The sequence below is a fragment of the Numenius arquata genome, chromosome 7, assembly GCF_964106895.1.
Source record: "Numenius arquata chromosome 7, bNumArq3.hap1.1, whole genome shotgun sequence".
Taxonomy (NCBI): domain Eukaryota; kingdom Metazoa; phylum Chordata; class Aves; order Charadriiformes; family Scolopacidae; genus Numenius; species Numenius arquata.
Window position 1 is genome coordinate 14,859,762 of NC_133582.1, and position 17,382 is coordinate 14,877,143.

The 17,382-nt window shown below is 42.9% G+C and overlaps 1 protein-coding gene across 2 annotated transcripts in view; it reads right to left on the minus strand.

Moving 5' to 3' along the window:
* Positions 1-16,877, minus strand: part of SEC63 (SEC63 homolog, protein translocation regulator) — a 63,789-nt gene extending 46,912 nt beyond the window's left edge. For both annotated transcript variants that reach the window (XM_074150266.1, XM_074150265.1), the window contains exon 1: positions 16,680-16,877. In XM_074150266.1, coding sequence (XP_074006367.1) covers positions 16,680-16,803 — 124 coding nt within the window. In that variant the 5' untranslated portion in view covers positions 16,804-16,877. The remainder of the gene's footprint in view (positions 1-16,679) is intronic.
* Positions 16,878-17,382: the final 505 nt, after the last annotated feature.

Here is a 17,382-nt window from a genome sequence, read left to right on the forward strand (position 1 = left end):
TTCCTCCCTGTGAGAGCAGCCAATACCCTTCACTTTACCATGCCAAAAAGCCTCCAAAAGGCCCTTAGGGGAAGGCACTGTGGAGAAGAGAAAAATAGTTGTGTGAGGTAAACTAAAGAACTGGCATAAGGTGAAACAAAAACTGACCACAGGGGAAAATGAGGCTAGAAACTAAAGGTGTTTTATAATAACCAGAGAACTAAGGTTTTGGAACAGCCTTCCAATAACAGCTGCGGGAGTCACATTTTGTGAACAGTCTGACAATAGCACCAAGAAAAAAAACAGACAAACAAACAAAAATTAAGCAAGTGGTGTGAGCAAAAATTAAGCCCTTGGATAGGTACACACTACACACCTAAGCCAGTTAAGGAGTCCCTGGGAATGATGTCCTGGACCAGCTATGCTGCACAGGGAGACCTCTTCAGATAAATACTGAATTAAGACATTATGCTAAACAGCCATCGTGGGTTTTTTTTTTTTTTTTTTGGTTAAAAAAAAAAACAACCACCACACCTGAACAACTCTGGATCAAATCTAAATACAGTTGATTAAACCACACCAAAGCAAAAGCACCTCATTGATTTCTTTCCAGTCTTGGGATGACAATGGTCTCATTTGATTAAAAACCCCCAAAGAAAATAGGGCACTAAAAATATGGATAATTGTTTACAGTTATCTGTCCAGAACACTGAGAGAATCAAATCCTCCCCAAGTTGAGGCTAAAGTCCGGACTATACAAATTATTCAGAGCTACCCTGAGGCACTTCCTCTATCATATATGATCATTAACATGTATTAACTTGAGGAATTAAAGAACAGGGAGCTACCTGGGAGAAAGAAGGAGAAGTAAAGACAGCATCCCTCCCAGCTTATGCAGAAAGCCACTGGCAAAACGCCACCCTGAGTAAGGAAGCTATATTCCTGCTGTATCCAGGAAAAACAGGCTTCCTGTTTATTTACAGACAACGTATGTGATTGTACCAAACACAAAACTTACCTTGTTAGGAAGAAATTGGTTGCAGGGAAAAAAAAAAAAAGAAAAAGGAAAAAAAAGGCTAATAAGAGCTGGAATACCAGATGATTACTGTGCTTAACAAAAGCAGGAATGTATTCCTAATGAGCAAGTCGTGGATAAATCAGGTCCTTTTTTGATTTGCCTTCCCCTCCCAAGGAGCTTGCTCTTTCACATGAGTGGATTTCCCATGCCACAGAACCGGCACACTGTCCCTGGGAATGGGTTTGCATGGCAAGGTTTTGGTAGCTGGGGTGAGGAGTGGGAGCTACAGGGATGGCTTCTGTGAGAAGCTGCCCCATGTCCAATAGAGCCAATGCCAGCTGGCTCCAAGGTGGAACCACCGCTGGCCGAGGCTGAGCCCATCAGCAACAGTGGTAGCACCTCTGGGATAACATATTTAAGAAGGGGGGAAAAAAACCTTGCACAACAGCAATTGCAGCTGGAGAGACGAGTGAGAATATCTGAGAGAAACAACTCTGCAGACACTATGGATGTCCACGGTAGAGCAGATATCCATCTGCAACCTGTGGAGAACCCCACACCAGAGCAGGCAGATGTACCCAGAGGAGGTTGTGATCCGGTGGGAAGCCCGCGCTGGAGCAGGCTCCTGGCAGGACCTGTGGCGAGAGGAGCCCAGGCTGGAGTAGGTTTGCTGGCAGGACTTGTGACCCCGCGGGGGACCCACGCTGGAGCAGTCTGTTCCTGAAGGACTGCACCTCGTGGAAATGACACATGCTGGAGCAGTTCATCAAGAACTACAGCCCATGGGAAGGACTCACATTGGAGAAGTTCATGGAGAACTGTCTCCCATGGGAGGGACCCCATGCTGGAGGAGGGGAAGAGTGTGAGGTGTCCTCCCCGTGAGGAGGAAGGAGCAGCAGAGACATGTGATGAACGAACCACAACCCCCATTCCCCGAGGAGGTAGAGAAAATCAGGAGTGAAGGAAGGGGTGGGGGAAAAAGTGTTTTAAGATTTGGTTTTATTTATCATTACCCTACTATGATTTGATTGGCAATAAGTTACATTAATTTTCCCCAAATCAAGTCTGGGCTTTGCCCGTGATGGTAATTGCTGAGTGATCTCTCTGTCCTTATCTTGATTCATGAGCTTTTTGTTGTATTTTCTCTCCCCTGTACAGCTGAGGAGGGCAGTGACAGAGCAGCTTGGGTCAACCTACCACAGCCTGCAATACCCTGCAGACCCCGAGCACGCAGGAGTAAATACTTTACATGCTGCTCAGGGTAAAGCTTTGCAGTGAAGCAGGAATTGTACCTTCTTTGGATTTTATCTCTGGAATCCTTGCTCTGTCAGGGAAAGTGGTTCAAAGCCCAAAAAAGCAGATAAGGGTTCTCTGTTTCTTCTCACTCCAGATCACGGCTCCCCATTAAAGCAGAAGAGCACTTCAGACACCACCCTTTGATATGGGATTACAGGGAGTTGGGGGATGAGAGGGGATGGGGAGAATGCTTTCCCTCTAGTAAAAAAGACTTCTCATTTGATGGGTAAACCCCTTAACAATACTGCATCTCTCCTACAGTTTTTAAAATAGCTATTAAACAGCCTTGAAAAGCAAAGGCATAATGCATCCGTGGGCTTTTGAATTAATCTCGCTAACAATAATCCATGCATCAAGGTACTGTTAAAGCACCCCTCTCAGATGAGGACACAGACTGCCAGCTCATTTCTGTAAATAATCTGGGGAAGCATCCCATGCTTCCTGCATTTCCCTCCAAATTGTTCTGGATGCATCCAAAGTTCCTGAGATTCACAAGCAATTTTTCATCAATACAACTCTCTTACCCTTGAGAGTGTTCTCTTAAATGCCTATTATAATATCTTAACAAATTTATTTGAATATCCAGCCAAAGCTACTTCTTCATACACTCTTTAAGTTCTCAAGAAATAAAACAATTACTGGCACAAAAGGAAACCTGAGTGCTGTCTCTTCCACTTATTCAGAAAGACCTAGTCAGGTCGTCCAGCGATACCAGTAGGTATTTTAATCAAACATTGTCTAAAGCTTTTATATAAATGAAAATAAAATCAAGACCATAGCACAGCTAGGCTACTAATAACTAAATGGGGGGAAAAAAAAGTTTATTTGTACCCTAATCTGCTTACTACTTTTGGATGAAAATAATTAAACAGTATTTCAGACTTTTGCTTCCTTAAAGGCAGCTGTCCATTTGGCTACATACCTCTTTGGGTTCAACATGAAGTTGACTATATCTCACACTTACAGATCAGTCAGTGATCTTTAGTCATTCTCTAGTTAAGGTATGCGACATCTGATTGACAAACTCAAAGCAATTATTGAAAAAGGAGTTAAAAAAAATATTATAAACCATCTTTGATCTTTATTTCTTTTATTTGGTGACTAAAGGTTTTCCTCCTTTGTATTCCAGGAGACAATACAGGTATCAGTAGAGACTGCTTAAGTAAACAATTGACTCCTCTTTGTCAAAACTTACATATGCTTCTTGAATACCCAGGTCTTTAGAGAGTGGAATTTTAGGATGAATAAGCCAGAAATTCTGTTTTTTCTGGGCGGGTAACCCAGACCACACAGTTCCTGGTTATCACAGAAAGGCTGAACATTTCAGGAAGAGATTGATTAGAGATCACCTAATCCAACCCTGCTGCTCGGAGCAGGGTCAGCAAAGCAGGTTGTTCTGTGGCTGTAGGCCTTTGGATATCTTCAAGGACAGAGACCCCACAGTCTCTCTAATCAACCCATTCTAGAGTTTGATCACCCTCACAGGGCAAAAAACTTCTCATGTCTGTCTCAACATCTGTTAATTCACCCATCGCGCGGTAGGTGAGGCACACAGGGCACACAAACACAGAAGGAAGCTGATGACAGGTTGGATTAGCTGTTTCCATAGATTACATACAACCTGTGGCCCTACAACTCAGCCATGCTTGACTTGAGTTTGGGTTTGATGCTCACCCATACCCATACCTTCCTCACCGGCGCACACACACCGCCTTTCTGCACTTCTCCCCCGCCCCCTCCTCATACGAATACGAAGTCTTTGGCTTCTCATACAAATGTTGTCTTCAAAAGCCAAGGTCTTTATAAAATGCAGCAACTGCATACTGTTTTACCACAGCGCGATCACCACCACCTCCGCAGCACTACTTACTGATGACTAGCAGAGCCGACACGGTTCTGTCAGCACACAAGGAACACAAAGGATGCTGGCAACGTGGGCACTGCCAGGCAGCTCAGGAACACGAGCACTTCTGTTGCCAGAAGAATCTGTGACACGCGTGCTGGCACGGCTTCACAAAACATGTTAACAACAGTACCACAGAAAGAACGAACCAGTTCCGTGGGCGATGACAAGGGCTCCAGACAACTGGGCTATGCCAAGACATCAAAAGAAGGATCTGGGATACAAGCCATTTTGGGGTGAACACCACCACAACAGCACTGCATGAGTTTTGTTTCATTTTTAGTAGCCCGTGTAGGATAACCTAATCTAGCTGTTACTTCAGAAATTACTTCTGACCTACTCCTTTCTGACAGTGAAGCAGAAGTGGTCTTCACTGTTCTACTACTGGAAGTGCTCGAGAAGTCTTAACATACCTCTTTCTGAGGAAACAGGAGGACCCATTTTATCCTTAGTAATGGCTGACAAATGATCCCTACCTAGACCTAACCTTTTTGTTTCAGGTTCTAGAGGCTCCAACAAGTACTCCAAAAGAAGACCTACAGGAGATTCTTTTTCATTTTTTACATCCTCCTGAAAAAAGAGACAAGAATACACAGTTATTGGAGATGGGCAACTCTGGAAGAGGGGGAAGGGAAAGAGGTACACCTGAAATTATATAGAAGAGCGAAGTTTTAATCACCAGAATCCTGTTTCAGATGCCACAAACACAGGTCAGTTTTAGGAAAACACACCACAAAATAAGACTGTTAGTATCAGCACTCATATCTAAAGCATATAAAAGTTTAAAAAGATCATATAGTCAATTTTTAGGACAGCCAAAAACTATCAAAAAACCTTAATATCTAGAATAAACAGAAGCCACTGTTTTTCCACCATTTGACCTCAAACAGTAGGAAAGAACAGAGGTATGTCCCAGCCTCCTGCATCCTTTCTGCCTTCAGGCAACTCAGAAAAGCAAAGGCAGCAAGTCTAAAATACAGCTCCAGTGGACTCGGTCAGAAAGAGAAATATGAGGAGGTGCATATGAAACATTCTGCCCACCAGATGCAGACAATTCACCCAAAGGAGAATGCTACCTGGTTTCGAAAGAAAAGGACTTCTTTCAGCAAGAAAGAGAGAGTGACAGAGTTCTGCAGCCTAGAAAATGCCAAGATCACTTTCAAGACAGACTTTCACAAAACTTATTTGCAGCATTCTCTATACCCCTGCCTGGGAAACTTACACCTGTGGAATGCATCAAGAGATGCGGGTAACATACACAGCACACAAAGTCTTGAGGAGGTTATGACCCAAGGGTACTGCAGCTCCAAGCATTAAACCTGTTCTGTTCAAGCAGATGGTAACAAGCTTAGCTGAAACACTGCTCTTCAGAGTTTCTGATTTTGCTGGTTTTTGTTCAGAGTTCTACAGCTTTAATCCTCTAAACCGTGCACTAAATAGGTTCCCATTTCCTTTCAACAGCTATGTATAACGTGCATATATACGCAATGTACACACATACATGTGCGAATAGCTGAAGTCTTGGACTTTTTCCTACTTCAACAATCACGGAAATTAAACAATGGTATGGATAATTTATTTATTTATTTAGGTCTTGAAATGGGGCTCTCCGAATAAATTTACTTTTTTAATCACAGAACCATTTGTCAGATAACAGGTGATGAATACAAGTATGAAAATGCTTTCTTGCTGCATTAATAGGCCATTTTTGCTTAAGTCTATTGACAATTTCCTTGTTAATTATTGTAAAATAGACTCCACATGGATATAGCATGGTACCCCGGAATAATTTAAACACCACAGGATTAGGAAAAAACCCTACACTTACTTTCAAAAGAAGCCACTGATAATGATGTTTTAAAGCAGTAACCCATCTTCCCCAGGAACTAAGAAGCAGGATTCAAACTCACAGCAACTCACAAATTCAGCAACTCCTCTGAAGTAGTAAACAATTACAAACCTGATTGTAATAGGATTGACTTCTAGTGTCAAACCTCAAATTATGAAGCATGAAGCAAATTAAATTGATATAAAAGCATTCTAAAATGCTGTTGCTTACATCCCAAAGCTTTCAAATTGCCACTAGTGTTTCAGTTAAGATTACTTTTTTTTTTTTAAACTGGAAAGCATGTTCCAGGACTTTGAACTGACTATATTGGTGAAATTATCTGAATAGACGCTTTCTAATTTTCACGTCTGTTATTGTAAGAATTGTCCTCATTACCCCAAGTTTCTCTATGAAGACGTCATGTCCAAGTTAGAAGTTAGCCTCTTCACTAAAATGTTTATAGCTGAATAATCTGACCCTAGTTGTTTCCAAACACTTTTTTTTTCTGTCTAGTAAATATTCATAGAAATAATAAAAAAAAAACCCCGTTTCAAGTATCATGTTGTTGTTAACTGTTAAAATTCCAAGCAGTTCATAAACTACAGAAAGTCCCGCGAAAGACCTTAACAGCAAAGCTGCTTCTTTTCCAGAGGATGTTTTGCAGCAACTAGATTAAGTGTAAAAGAGACAAAAAGTAATCTAACTTTTCATTACCGCATTGTTCCACACATATTTGCAGACCAAAAGATATCATTTGTTACTAACAACTTTAACAAATAGTAACATAAGATGATTCAGCACCTTGAAAGCTAACTTCTTTTCAGAGTTCGCTTGGACTTTCTGTTTACAGGCGGCCTCGCTGGTCTCAGGGCACATTACATTACTCCTAATCAAGCCATTTCCAAACCTTCTCCTTCCCATTGGTATACTGTCTCATTTGTGCTGACAAAACTGCTAGTGGGACTAACTATACTATCTTTTAAGCTACATCACCTAAATTATCAAATTTTTAGTAGGGCTGGACCTCCAGGTGCATCTGCAAAAATAATAAGAGTCTGAGAGGAACCAGAAAACTGACCCTTTTAATATGGAATGACACCCACATGAGTCAAAGCTAACAATTTTAGATGAAATTAACAACAATACTGGGCTCCAAGAGGTACACATCCTTAATTACTAGCTTTATTTTATCAATTTGGTGTGGGGAGGAAACCAGAACGCATTCAATCCAAAGCAAATGTAGACGAAAGTCACTTAGCATACCACCAACCACTATAAATGCCTGTGTTCAGTCATGTTCTGATGCACATCTTGGAGAAACAATAATAATTACACAGAATTAGTGGACACTGGGATCAGCACCATACATCCATTTATCATCAGTGGGGCTCTTGTAAAGGGAAAGTGAGCCTTAGAAATGTGACTCCTCTAAAGGAAGTAAACACATGGAAGAGGAGATCCTACTGACACAGTCTGTGGTTTCCAAAGGGCTTTTGAAAGGCGCCTCTTAAAAGTCTTTCAGGACAACCATCTAACTATTACAAAAATAAGTATGCAACTAGAAGACAAAGTGAATGACCAATTCTCACAGCAGAAGGAAAGGGCTAGGAGTTCTGCAGGAATCTGTGCTAAAACTACGATGCTCACATTTCACTAATAAGTAACCTGGGTAAAGGGGTGAGCAGTAACATAAAGCATCTGGGCAATATTAACTTATTCTGGGTGACGTGGACATGGGTATCCTGAAGAACTGTAAAGATCAAGCAAGTGTACTACAAAATGGTACGTGCAAGTCGGGCAATGAAAATGTATAGAGCAATAAGAACTATCCTAATTTTATATATGTAAGGATGAGCTTGGGGCTGACCATTACCTCTTGGGAAGGCAATCCTGGTGTTGTGAGAAACTGTTTCATGAAAACATCAGCTGAATGCTTAATAATTATAAAAAAGCAAAGCAAGTGTTTAGAGCACTCCTGTAAGCAAAGGAAGAGAACATTATTCCACCATGTAAGCCTGAGGTATGTACAAACCTTGAGTATGATGCACAGTCCTATTGCACCTCTCGGAGAGGGACAAGTAGAAAACATTCAATTAAGGTGAACAAGGGCCATCAAACGTATAAGAAGATTTATGTCCAAAATATAAGCTACAAATCTCTCGGCTGGGAGAGAGAAAAGCACAAGGAGAGGTAACAGAAGGATGTAAAAAACCTAAGTGACACCCAGGACAGGCAGGATTGAATGTTTACTGCCTCATCCAGTACAGCACATAAAGATTGTCAAATAAAATCAGAAGCAGATGCAAAACAAAGGCAATTACTTGCAGTTCACAGCAGAGCTGGTGAACTCCTTGCCATAGGATGGTATAGATGCTATGCTGAAAGAGAGTCATTGAACTAAAAACCACTGGAAACTGGGAGAATATGCAAAGGAAGCACCATTTATGCTTGTCCTGTTATTCCTTCCTTAAGGCATGCACTTCTGTAAAAGTAAAGATGGCATTTGATCTGACCCCATTCTTTAAAAATAATTTAAAAGAAATTTAAAAAAATCAGTATTTGAAACTTTATTGGTAAGCCTTTGTAGAAGTCACAATGCTAGCAAATATCCTAGTTTCAAATAGTTCAACCAGCTAACCAAGATAATGGCATCTTTTGAACCTAAAATGCATTATCTCCAACAGATATATAATTAGGATGCTTGTAAGTAATTTTCTGTACAAGGGAAATATAAAGTGAAAATCTGAAAACACCTCTTCAATCTTCTCAATTGTACGCTTATTTAAAAACTGGTGGAGACACAAATCTTTTTCCCAGAAAAGAAATGAAGTACCTATTTTGGGCTTCTCCCTACTCTTTCTATGCTCCATCCAGCATGACCTCCCTCACCATGAAGTGGAGATCCAGGTGTGTCAGGTCCTGGCAAACAACAGGGTGGGGAAGGACTACAAATCCCTCGGTGGAGAGAAGGCAGCACCATAGGATGAAAGGACACAGCAGCCGCCCCAGGCTAGACTTGTTCGAAATGCTGCAGATTTGCATCCTTCCTCATAGGCATGAATTTGAAGGAATAAATAAATAAATAAAAACTCACCCCAACATCCTCACTTTAGAATTGCTGTTGATCCCATTACTTACCATTTACCTTGCTCCTCTCCAAATTCCTCCTTCTCCTGCCAGAATGGTGTAGCTACTCATGAAACCACAAGAAACCCATCACACTTTACCCTTAAATATATCAGGTTAAATAGCACTAACTTGACTTCTCTAACAGGAATACATAGCCAGTACATCCTGGTAGGACCCTGGTTCAGGGTCATCTACATCACTAGTCCAAGACAGCCTTGCAGCAAGTATAAAATGAGCAACAAGGTTTATAATGAAACTTTTACAACACTGTTTTCATAAGCTTCCATAACAAAGGTTGAAATTTAAAGAAACAGAAACAGCTTTATTTTCATGTACATGTAATGAGAGATAAAGTTCTTGTAATAGCTTGATCTTTATCTTGCAACAAAAAAGTTTTCAGAATTAAGTGTTATGGACAGTCTTGAAGCTACTCAAGTAATCTCGAATAGGGGGTTATTAATTTTATTCTGCTGCTAGGAGGCTACAATGCTTATAATAAGATTACAGTACTTCCAAATAATTCCTTGAAAAGACATGCCTTTTTTCCAAATAACAGAGCAGTTTGGACAGCCCTGTCCAAATGCTTTGTTTTGGAAAGTATTTTTAGAGATAATTGCTAGGCATCACTAATGACATCTCATAATGTTTGCCCTTTCTTCAAATGTTTCTGCAAAAAAACCCTACTGCTTCAAAATAGCAATATAGTAAAAAATTAACAGAACAGTATTAAGTATCACCATTACATTCCATTCTCCCTTTTAACAGTCACCTAATAAGCTGCATTTTTCTGAACTTGAAATGCTTTAAGTTAACCATAGTACACTCAATGTCTCAATACCTAAAAAAAAAAAAAAAAAAAATCAATTTATATGTAATAACAGTTCTTAAATGCATAACTGCATTTCACTGACTCTCCTCCCACTTCCTGACACTAATACTCAAAGGTTATATTAACAGGAAAGGATAAGCACATGCACATACAGGCGGAAAATGCTTATATTCACAGGTATCAAGTTTTCACAGCCATGCTCGTCCACCGCATTAGCAATGAGCGTGGCATCCTGTCTTTTTAACCTGTCCTTTTATCCCGTGCTACCAAATAGCAAAATGCTGTGAAATACTTTTGAGGTGAGGTTAATGAGACCTCAACGAGTTGTGAGCAAGGACAGGGGTCACAGTTAACCCACTCCCAATCTTATCTCACCAGAGGATTAGAAGCAGCCCAGAGGGATTTTACCCCCGAGTGGGAGCAGCAGCCTTAGGTAGTACGGAGGTATTTGCCCTTCCTCTCCCACAGCTGCTGTAAGATACAAGTGCTCGTTATTCCATTACAAATAAAACAGAAGGAATGCTGCCTGCATTCTCTACACCAGCTTGAGTCGCATCCAAGTTGCAGACTCACTGTTTGTCCTCAAAGAGCCAAATAAACTTTATAGCCTCAGCTCCTCGACTTCCACCTTAAAGCAGGGGATTAATATGGATCTCCGAAGACAGCCTCGAGATCTACAGATGAAAAACGCACCAAAAAATTACAGAGAAACCTTCCTATTTACACGGGCACTTATAGTGATATCCAGTGTAGTGGGCAGATATACAGAGAAGTATGGTTCCCAACACAGGAAACCTTACAGAAGGGACTTTCTTGAAACTTCTATTCAAGGTTTTGAACACGGGTGCCAAGTACCACCTACCTACAGTAGCAGGCAAAAAACCCTACTGCTTCAAAATACCAATGTAGTAAAAAAATTAATAATAGTATTAAGTATCACCATTATATTCTATCCCCCCTTTTAATAGCTGTCTATTAAGCTATATTTTTAAGTATTTCTATACTTTGTCCAGCCTCAATGCAAAAAGGCCGGACTAGAGCGGAGGTTCTCAAACAGCCAAAGCCAATTCCTAGATGCATGGCATCTTCAAAGATTAGCAGGGAATAGCCTCCTTTAATGAGATTTTTTTTTAAGTTTTTCTTTGTATTAGCCCAGTACTCTTCAAGAAAACTTCTGCTACACCTCAGGAACACTTGAGAGCGGAGGGTGTGGGGGAAAAGGGCCAGTGAGCAACAGGACAACATATATGTTGGGGCAGATGGGACATAGGACCAACAAAAAAAAAAACCCCACGCTTTGTATGGATTTCTATCACAATGGAAGTGAACTGAACAATTTTTATCTGTTTCAAATATTTTTTCCTAGATATGAAAATGCAGCAGTTCATCTTTCCCCCCCCCCATTCCTACAGCAGGTTTTTCTGTTCTTACAATTCAAGAAGGAAGATCTATGTTCCAAGCAGAATAGCTCCTACAGCCTCTTTTCTCTCATAGAAGAGACTGTGAGAGAAAACTTCCATTAACATTATCCCTGCATTCACAGCTATTATTCTTTGGGGATTTTGAACTGTTTTCAATATCTTGTTTTGTTCAAGTCACTGTAAAAAAAATCAGGAGAGAGACTTTTATTCTTTCCAGCAGCTTTGCGACACACTATAAATAACCAGTGCCCCAAACAGGATGATTTATTTAATGTAGACCTAAATCAACTAAGAAATGGGATGAAATGACAAGCTTTCACAGATACATGTACTTAACTACGAAGCACACTGCACTCTATGACCACCTGTTTCAGCACAGCTTTATAATTACGTGTCTCAATTCAGCAGCACAGGTATAAGTCAAAAAGTACACGAAAGTTCAGCAAACACATCTGCATTGTGCAACAACTGGACAATTATCCAACTAAATTCAATCACCTCTTGCTCTCCATTTCCTTTCTAAATGCTGAAGATGAGCCACACAAGCCTACAGTGAAACTGGTTCAAAGCAAGTCCAACAACACGAAGACACTCTGACGGGTATTTAACCATCCCTAATTGCTGAGGAAAAACATATTCTCTTCAACTCTCACAATCAACTTTGTGAAAAACAACTTAAAAATTCCCATTTCAGAAAACACCTTTTAGTTAGGAAGTGAATCTGCACAATAATGACTTTTTAGCAACTGCATTTTTTATTCCAAACCAATAACAGTCGCTGCAATAGTTCTCCTTACAGCAATTATGCTGAAGTTATACCAATATTTACCCAAAACAGTACCCAAAAACTCAACAAAAAGTATGAACTGTTGTGGGGTTTTTTAATAATAAAACACACACTTTTTAAAGATACAAGTCAAGGATAGACAACATGGCAGTTTCACCATAACCTGAAGCGATCACCACCACTGAAATAATCAGTCTTCTCCCCTCCCAGCTCTAAGCCATGTCCTGCACCATCCTAGACATCCACAAAGTGAGTCATTCCCAGAAACTAATACACAGTAAAAGACAAGGAAAAAAAAAAAAAAGAAAGAAAACAAAGGCAAAAAAATCCGTTTTAGCTCAAATGAGTTTGTTCCAGCCCCTCACACTGCTCAGATGCTCTATTTGACACAAGGGAGGGGAAGAAATGCAAGACATACTCTGTCAGAGCCCTGCTACCTTGAAGCAGTTATGAAACTGCAGCCCAAGACACAAAGCTGAACAATTAACCTTTTACAAGAGCCTTATTAGCTCTACAATGAACACTGCGGAGATAAAGTCATTGGGACAAATTCGTTTCCCAAAGTCAATTACCTGTTTGTTTGGTTTATCAAAGCTGAGGTAATGAAATTATAGAACAGTTCACAGGGTGACTACCACACCACAGCAAAACCACCCCAAATACAAATATTGATCTCTACTGCAGGCTGTAGCAACACTTCATATGGACTCTCAGAATGCCTGGAGAAAGCAGGTTTAGACATCCAGGAAATAAAAGCAGCTCAAATTTTACTCAGGATTTGAGAGAGACAAGTTAAATCATGCTGTTCTTCAAGACAGCGGTATTGAAAAGGCCTTTCAATAGTTCATTTAAAAAAAAAAAAAAAAAACACACTAAGAGTAAAATCGTAGTGGGTTGCCAAATAAAAACCTATCCTGCTAAAAATCTGACATTAGGCAACACATTGAGTCTTCTCAAAACAGTAAAGCAGTATAGATATATTCTTACGTTCCAGTCTTCACTATGGCAAAAACAAACACTGATTTATTTTTTTTCTTCAATTTACTCTACAGGCATTTACTACAAAATTACAGCACAGAACAAATCCTACAATGTTACAGACCATCAGCAATTCTCAGATTCTTGGTGCCAAAAATTCGCATGTACATCCATAAACCCTGGCATGTTTGATTTCCAGTTCTTGTATTGCATTAAACCCCTCAGCTCAAAGCCAGTTTGACCCCATCTTTTCATGGATCTGGGCCATATTTAAGTTTCATACTAAAACAGGAATAAACCAGAGACATATTCCTGCATACGTGGGGGGCGCAACGCACATAGAGAGTTGTGAACGTTTCGCACTCCCGTTCCTCCCCCTCCACTGGAGCTCTCGACTCTACCAAGTCCCAGCAACCTGCGGCAGGGCACTTGTAGGAGGAAGCAGCGGGCACAGAAGGCTCGACCTCCCCGCTACAAGCATTTCACTCTTGCTTCAGACTAGCTCCAGTTCGCCCTCACAAAACAACGTGGCTGAGGCACATCTTCCAACCTAGTTTTTAGCAAAAAAGGCATCTGCTCTGTGTCTTTCGGGTGCTCTGGTTCACATTGCAAAACATGTCTTGAAGTGAGGAGGACAGGATTTACTTCAAGTTCGCTTTGATCCAATCTCCTTGCTCCTGGCAGGCTGAAACAGGTAGCTAGTCCACCTGGACCTCACCAATTCTGCCCATGGCCACAACGGCATCTCTAGGCTGGACTCTCTAGCACAGGTAGGACAAAACACAATTCTGGAACAAAAATGTTAGTTGGTCCTACACGGAGAGAGCAGAGGTCTTGGCAGAGTCTGCTGTGTTTGGCCCTGTACTGTGCCTCACCGCTTGGAAAACCTGTTCTAAATTAGTATCAAAATAAACATCTCTTATCAAAGTCTAGATATTCCTGCTCATTACAGAAATCAGAAGCTAGCAGTGCTGGAAAACTTCTCTCCTGAAGACACAGGTCTTCTCTTAGCTTCCGAAATGATACATGTGTTTTGGTTTGTTTGGGTGGGTTTTTTTTCAGTGAACTATTCTGAAAACAAGAAACCATGGCTAAACAATCAGTACTTTGCATCATCACAAGGTTTTCCTTTATTCCTGAAATCCAGTTCAAATGCCGAAACAGACAGGGTTGAATACATACGAAGTTGAGTGAAGACTATTCAGAGCGATTTGCTGGTAACGAGTCACTCAAGACCCATACGATTAAACTAGAACATATCACAATGAAGCATGGGAGCGCTCCAATAGCCCTGACTGTGATCTGCACAGCACCTCAAGTCTTTATTCAAGAAAGAGCCTGCAGAACAGAACTCAACCTGGAGACTGTAGGCACACTATTAAGCCGTATGCTAAAAATTGGACTATACCAACATTTTTAAATCCATTGAGACAATTATGAGGCAGAAATCATTCTTTCATTTCCATTCACTGCCATGCCTGGTGATTTCCACTTAGTTGACTCATTTTTCTACCAACAGCCTAATACAATTTACCTTGTGTTTTGGAAAGTACGGCTGGATACAGCTTTGCAAGAATCTAGCACTAATTGCAGAACAATATGCAGCAGGTCCTCCACACATTTGACAACGCTGGCTAGAGGGAAAGAAATGAGTAATGTTTAACGGCAGGCCTATTTGGAAACCGGGTACAATCCATATAGTCATATTCCAAAGTTAGGTTTTCATTTTCTGCCGTTCCATAAGGATATCTGAAGATCAAACATAAGGCTAGTAAAGTGTTTACAAGTTTGACAGCATTTCTACGGCTTTTCCTGCTTCTGTCAGCCCCTCAAACAGCACCAAGTGTCACTGCTGGCCATACCATTCTGCACAGCATCTCAACCAAGTCACATCAGTTTTCTCAAGAAGCAGCTGCCAAGAACTACAGAGGAAGTAAAATGTTATTCAAGAGAAAGAGCAATTTTCTCCCTCACTGCCTCCCACCCTCCACCAGAACAAAAATAAAACAGAAATACTGAGTTTTGGAGAAAGGTTACAGAAGCAGAGCTGTCTTCCCTCTCTGATCCCCAGCTCCTTAATAACAACCCAAAGATTACAAAATGTCTTCAACAGCAGTAACGTCTCCCTCTTGCAACAGTCAGGACTCTGCAAGACAAGGCAGAGAAACCTTTCTTTACAACAGAAAGAACTAACTCCTCAGCCGTACAACAGGTAGTATCTGGAAGGCAGAGATCAATCCTTCAAAGAGGTTCTCAAGCCAGTGCCCTGTCAGAAACCCCAGGCATGTTTGTCAGCAACCAAGAATGTAAACAGCCATGATTTAGCACCAAAACATTTGTTCTATCAATTTTTGTTCTACCTACTCCTCACTAGAGGGTATAGCAGCAAGATTTCAGTGTTGAGTATTTCTTTTACATATGAAACTATGTTAAACAGAACCATGCAAGCCATTTAAAATGGCATACTAAAATACTAAATAACACCAGATATTGAACGTAAAAAAAGACGCAGTGAACGAAAGGGATCTGTCTCATATTGCAAAGCACAAGCGTTCTTAAAAGGTCAGTAGTTTCAGTGATGGGAATCAGCATCAAGCATCCCTGGTCTACTGAGCATTTACTATCCTGCCTTTAAACACAATTTCTACAGCCTTTTTCACCTCAAAACTGCAGTTAAAAATGTGTCCCTGACAGCCTATATACCAAAATGCCTTCTCTCTCTGAGAACAGAAGGATGCAGGAAAGACAAAGAGGGAAATGACCGTGGAAGAAAATTTAGAAGTATTCTGAGAAACTTTCCAACATCGCTTGGGCCACAAAACATCATCCCAAAGGGTGGAACAGGAATCATGCACTTAGGACACTGCATGACTTGCAATGAAGAAAACAAAAAAAAAAAAAAAAAATTAAAGCCCCATTTTCACGCTCGCCGTGACCTTTCAGCGAATAAAAGCGGGGCCGGGTAACTTTTCCTCTTTGGCCTCAACTCCAAAACAACGTTCAATAGTTTATTCTTTTCCCACGATGCAAATTTAGGTCACCCACCCCGAAACACCCCGGGAAGAGAAGGAGAAAGAGAGAAAAAAAAAAAAAAAAAAGAGAATCTCAAACCACAGCGTTACACCCCGGCGCAGCAATGACTCTGCAGGAGCCGAGGCGCGGAGCCCAGCGCGCTTTCGGGGCGGCGGGCTCGGACCCCGCCGTTTACCGCCTGCCCCCCCCCCCCCGGGGACCGCTAAATGGCTGACACCGACTCCACCGACAGACCGGCGCCCCCCCACGCTTCCCGCCCCCCTCAAAGAAGCGGCAGCTCCCGAGGTCTCTCCCTGCAGGGACGGCCCGTGCGGGGCGGAGCGGAGCCGGTGCGGGCCCGGCCCAGCGGGAGGCCCGGCCCGGCCCCGCTCTGCTCTGCTCTGCCGCGGGGTCGCGCCGCCGCCGGGGGTGGGGGGGGACGCCCGTGCCGGCAGGCGGAGGCGCAGGCCGGGCCCGGACCCGGAGCAAGGCCGCTCACCGGCGTGCTGGTCCCGCGGCCACAGGTAGTATGTGGCGGGGATGACGATGAGCCCCACGAAGCTGGTGAGGAAGTAGAAGAACGTGTTGCCGCTGTCGTCGTACTGGAACTGCTGCCCCGCCATGGCCGCTCAGCTCCGGCTGCGCCGCGCCGGCCGACCACCCCCCGCGCCGCCGCTGGCGTCCCCGCCGGCGGCCCGGTCCGAGGGGCCGAGCAACAGCCGCTCCGGGATCCCGCGAGAACGAGGGCTCCCCCCGCCTTCCCGGGCGCCGCCGCGGAAGGAGACGTGTCACTGTGCAGCCACCATAGCCATTGTGGCGTCACAGGAGGCGCGCGCGCTCCCACCCGCCCACACCCCCGCCCGGCCGCTGATTGGTTCGACCAAAGCTCCGCCCCTCGCCTTCCCTCGCGCCGCGAGAGGCGCCTGAGGAGAGATCGGAGAGGGGTAGTTTCGTCCCCGACCCAGGGTCTGTCCCTGTCCCCGTCCCCGTCCCCGTCCCCGTCCCGAGGGGCGCCGTGACCGCGCCCGGGCGGCCGAAAGCGATGGCCTGCAGGCAGCGTGGGGGCCGACCCCCACCTTGCCCCCGGGCCGCCGCCTCTTCCCCGCAAGATGGCGCCCCTGCCCCGGGGTAGCGCCTCGGCCGCTGCCTGTTGTCTGCCCTTCATCCCCGCGCGAAATGCGTGTCCTCGGGAAGTGCTGGGG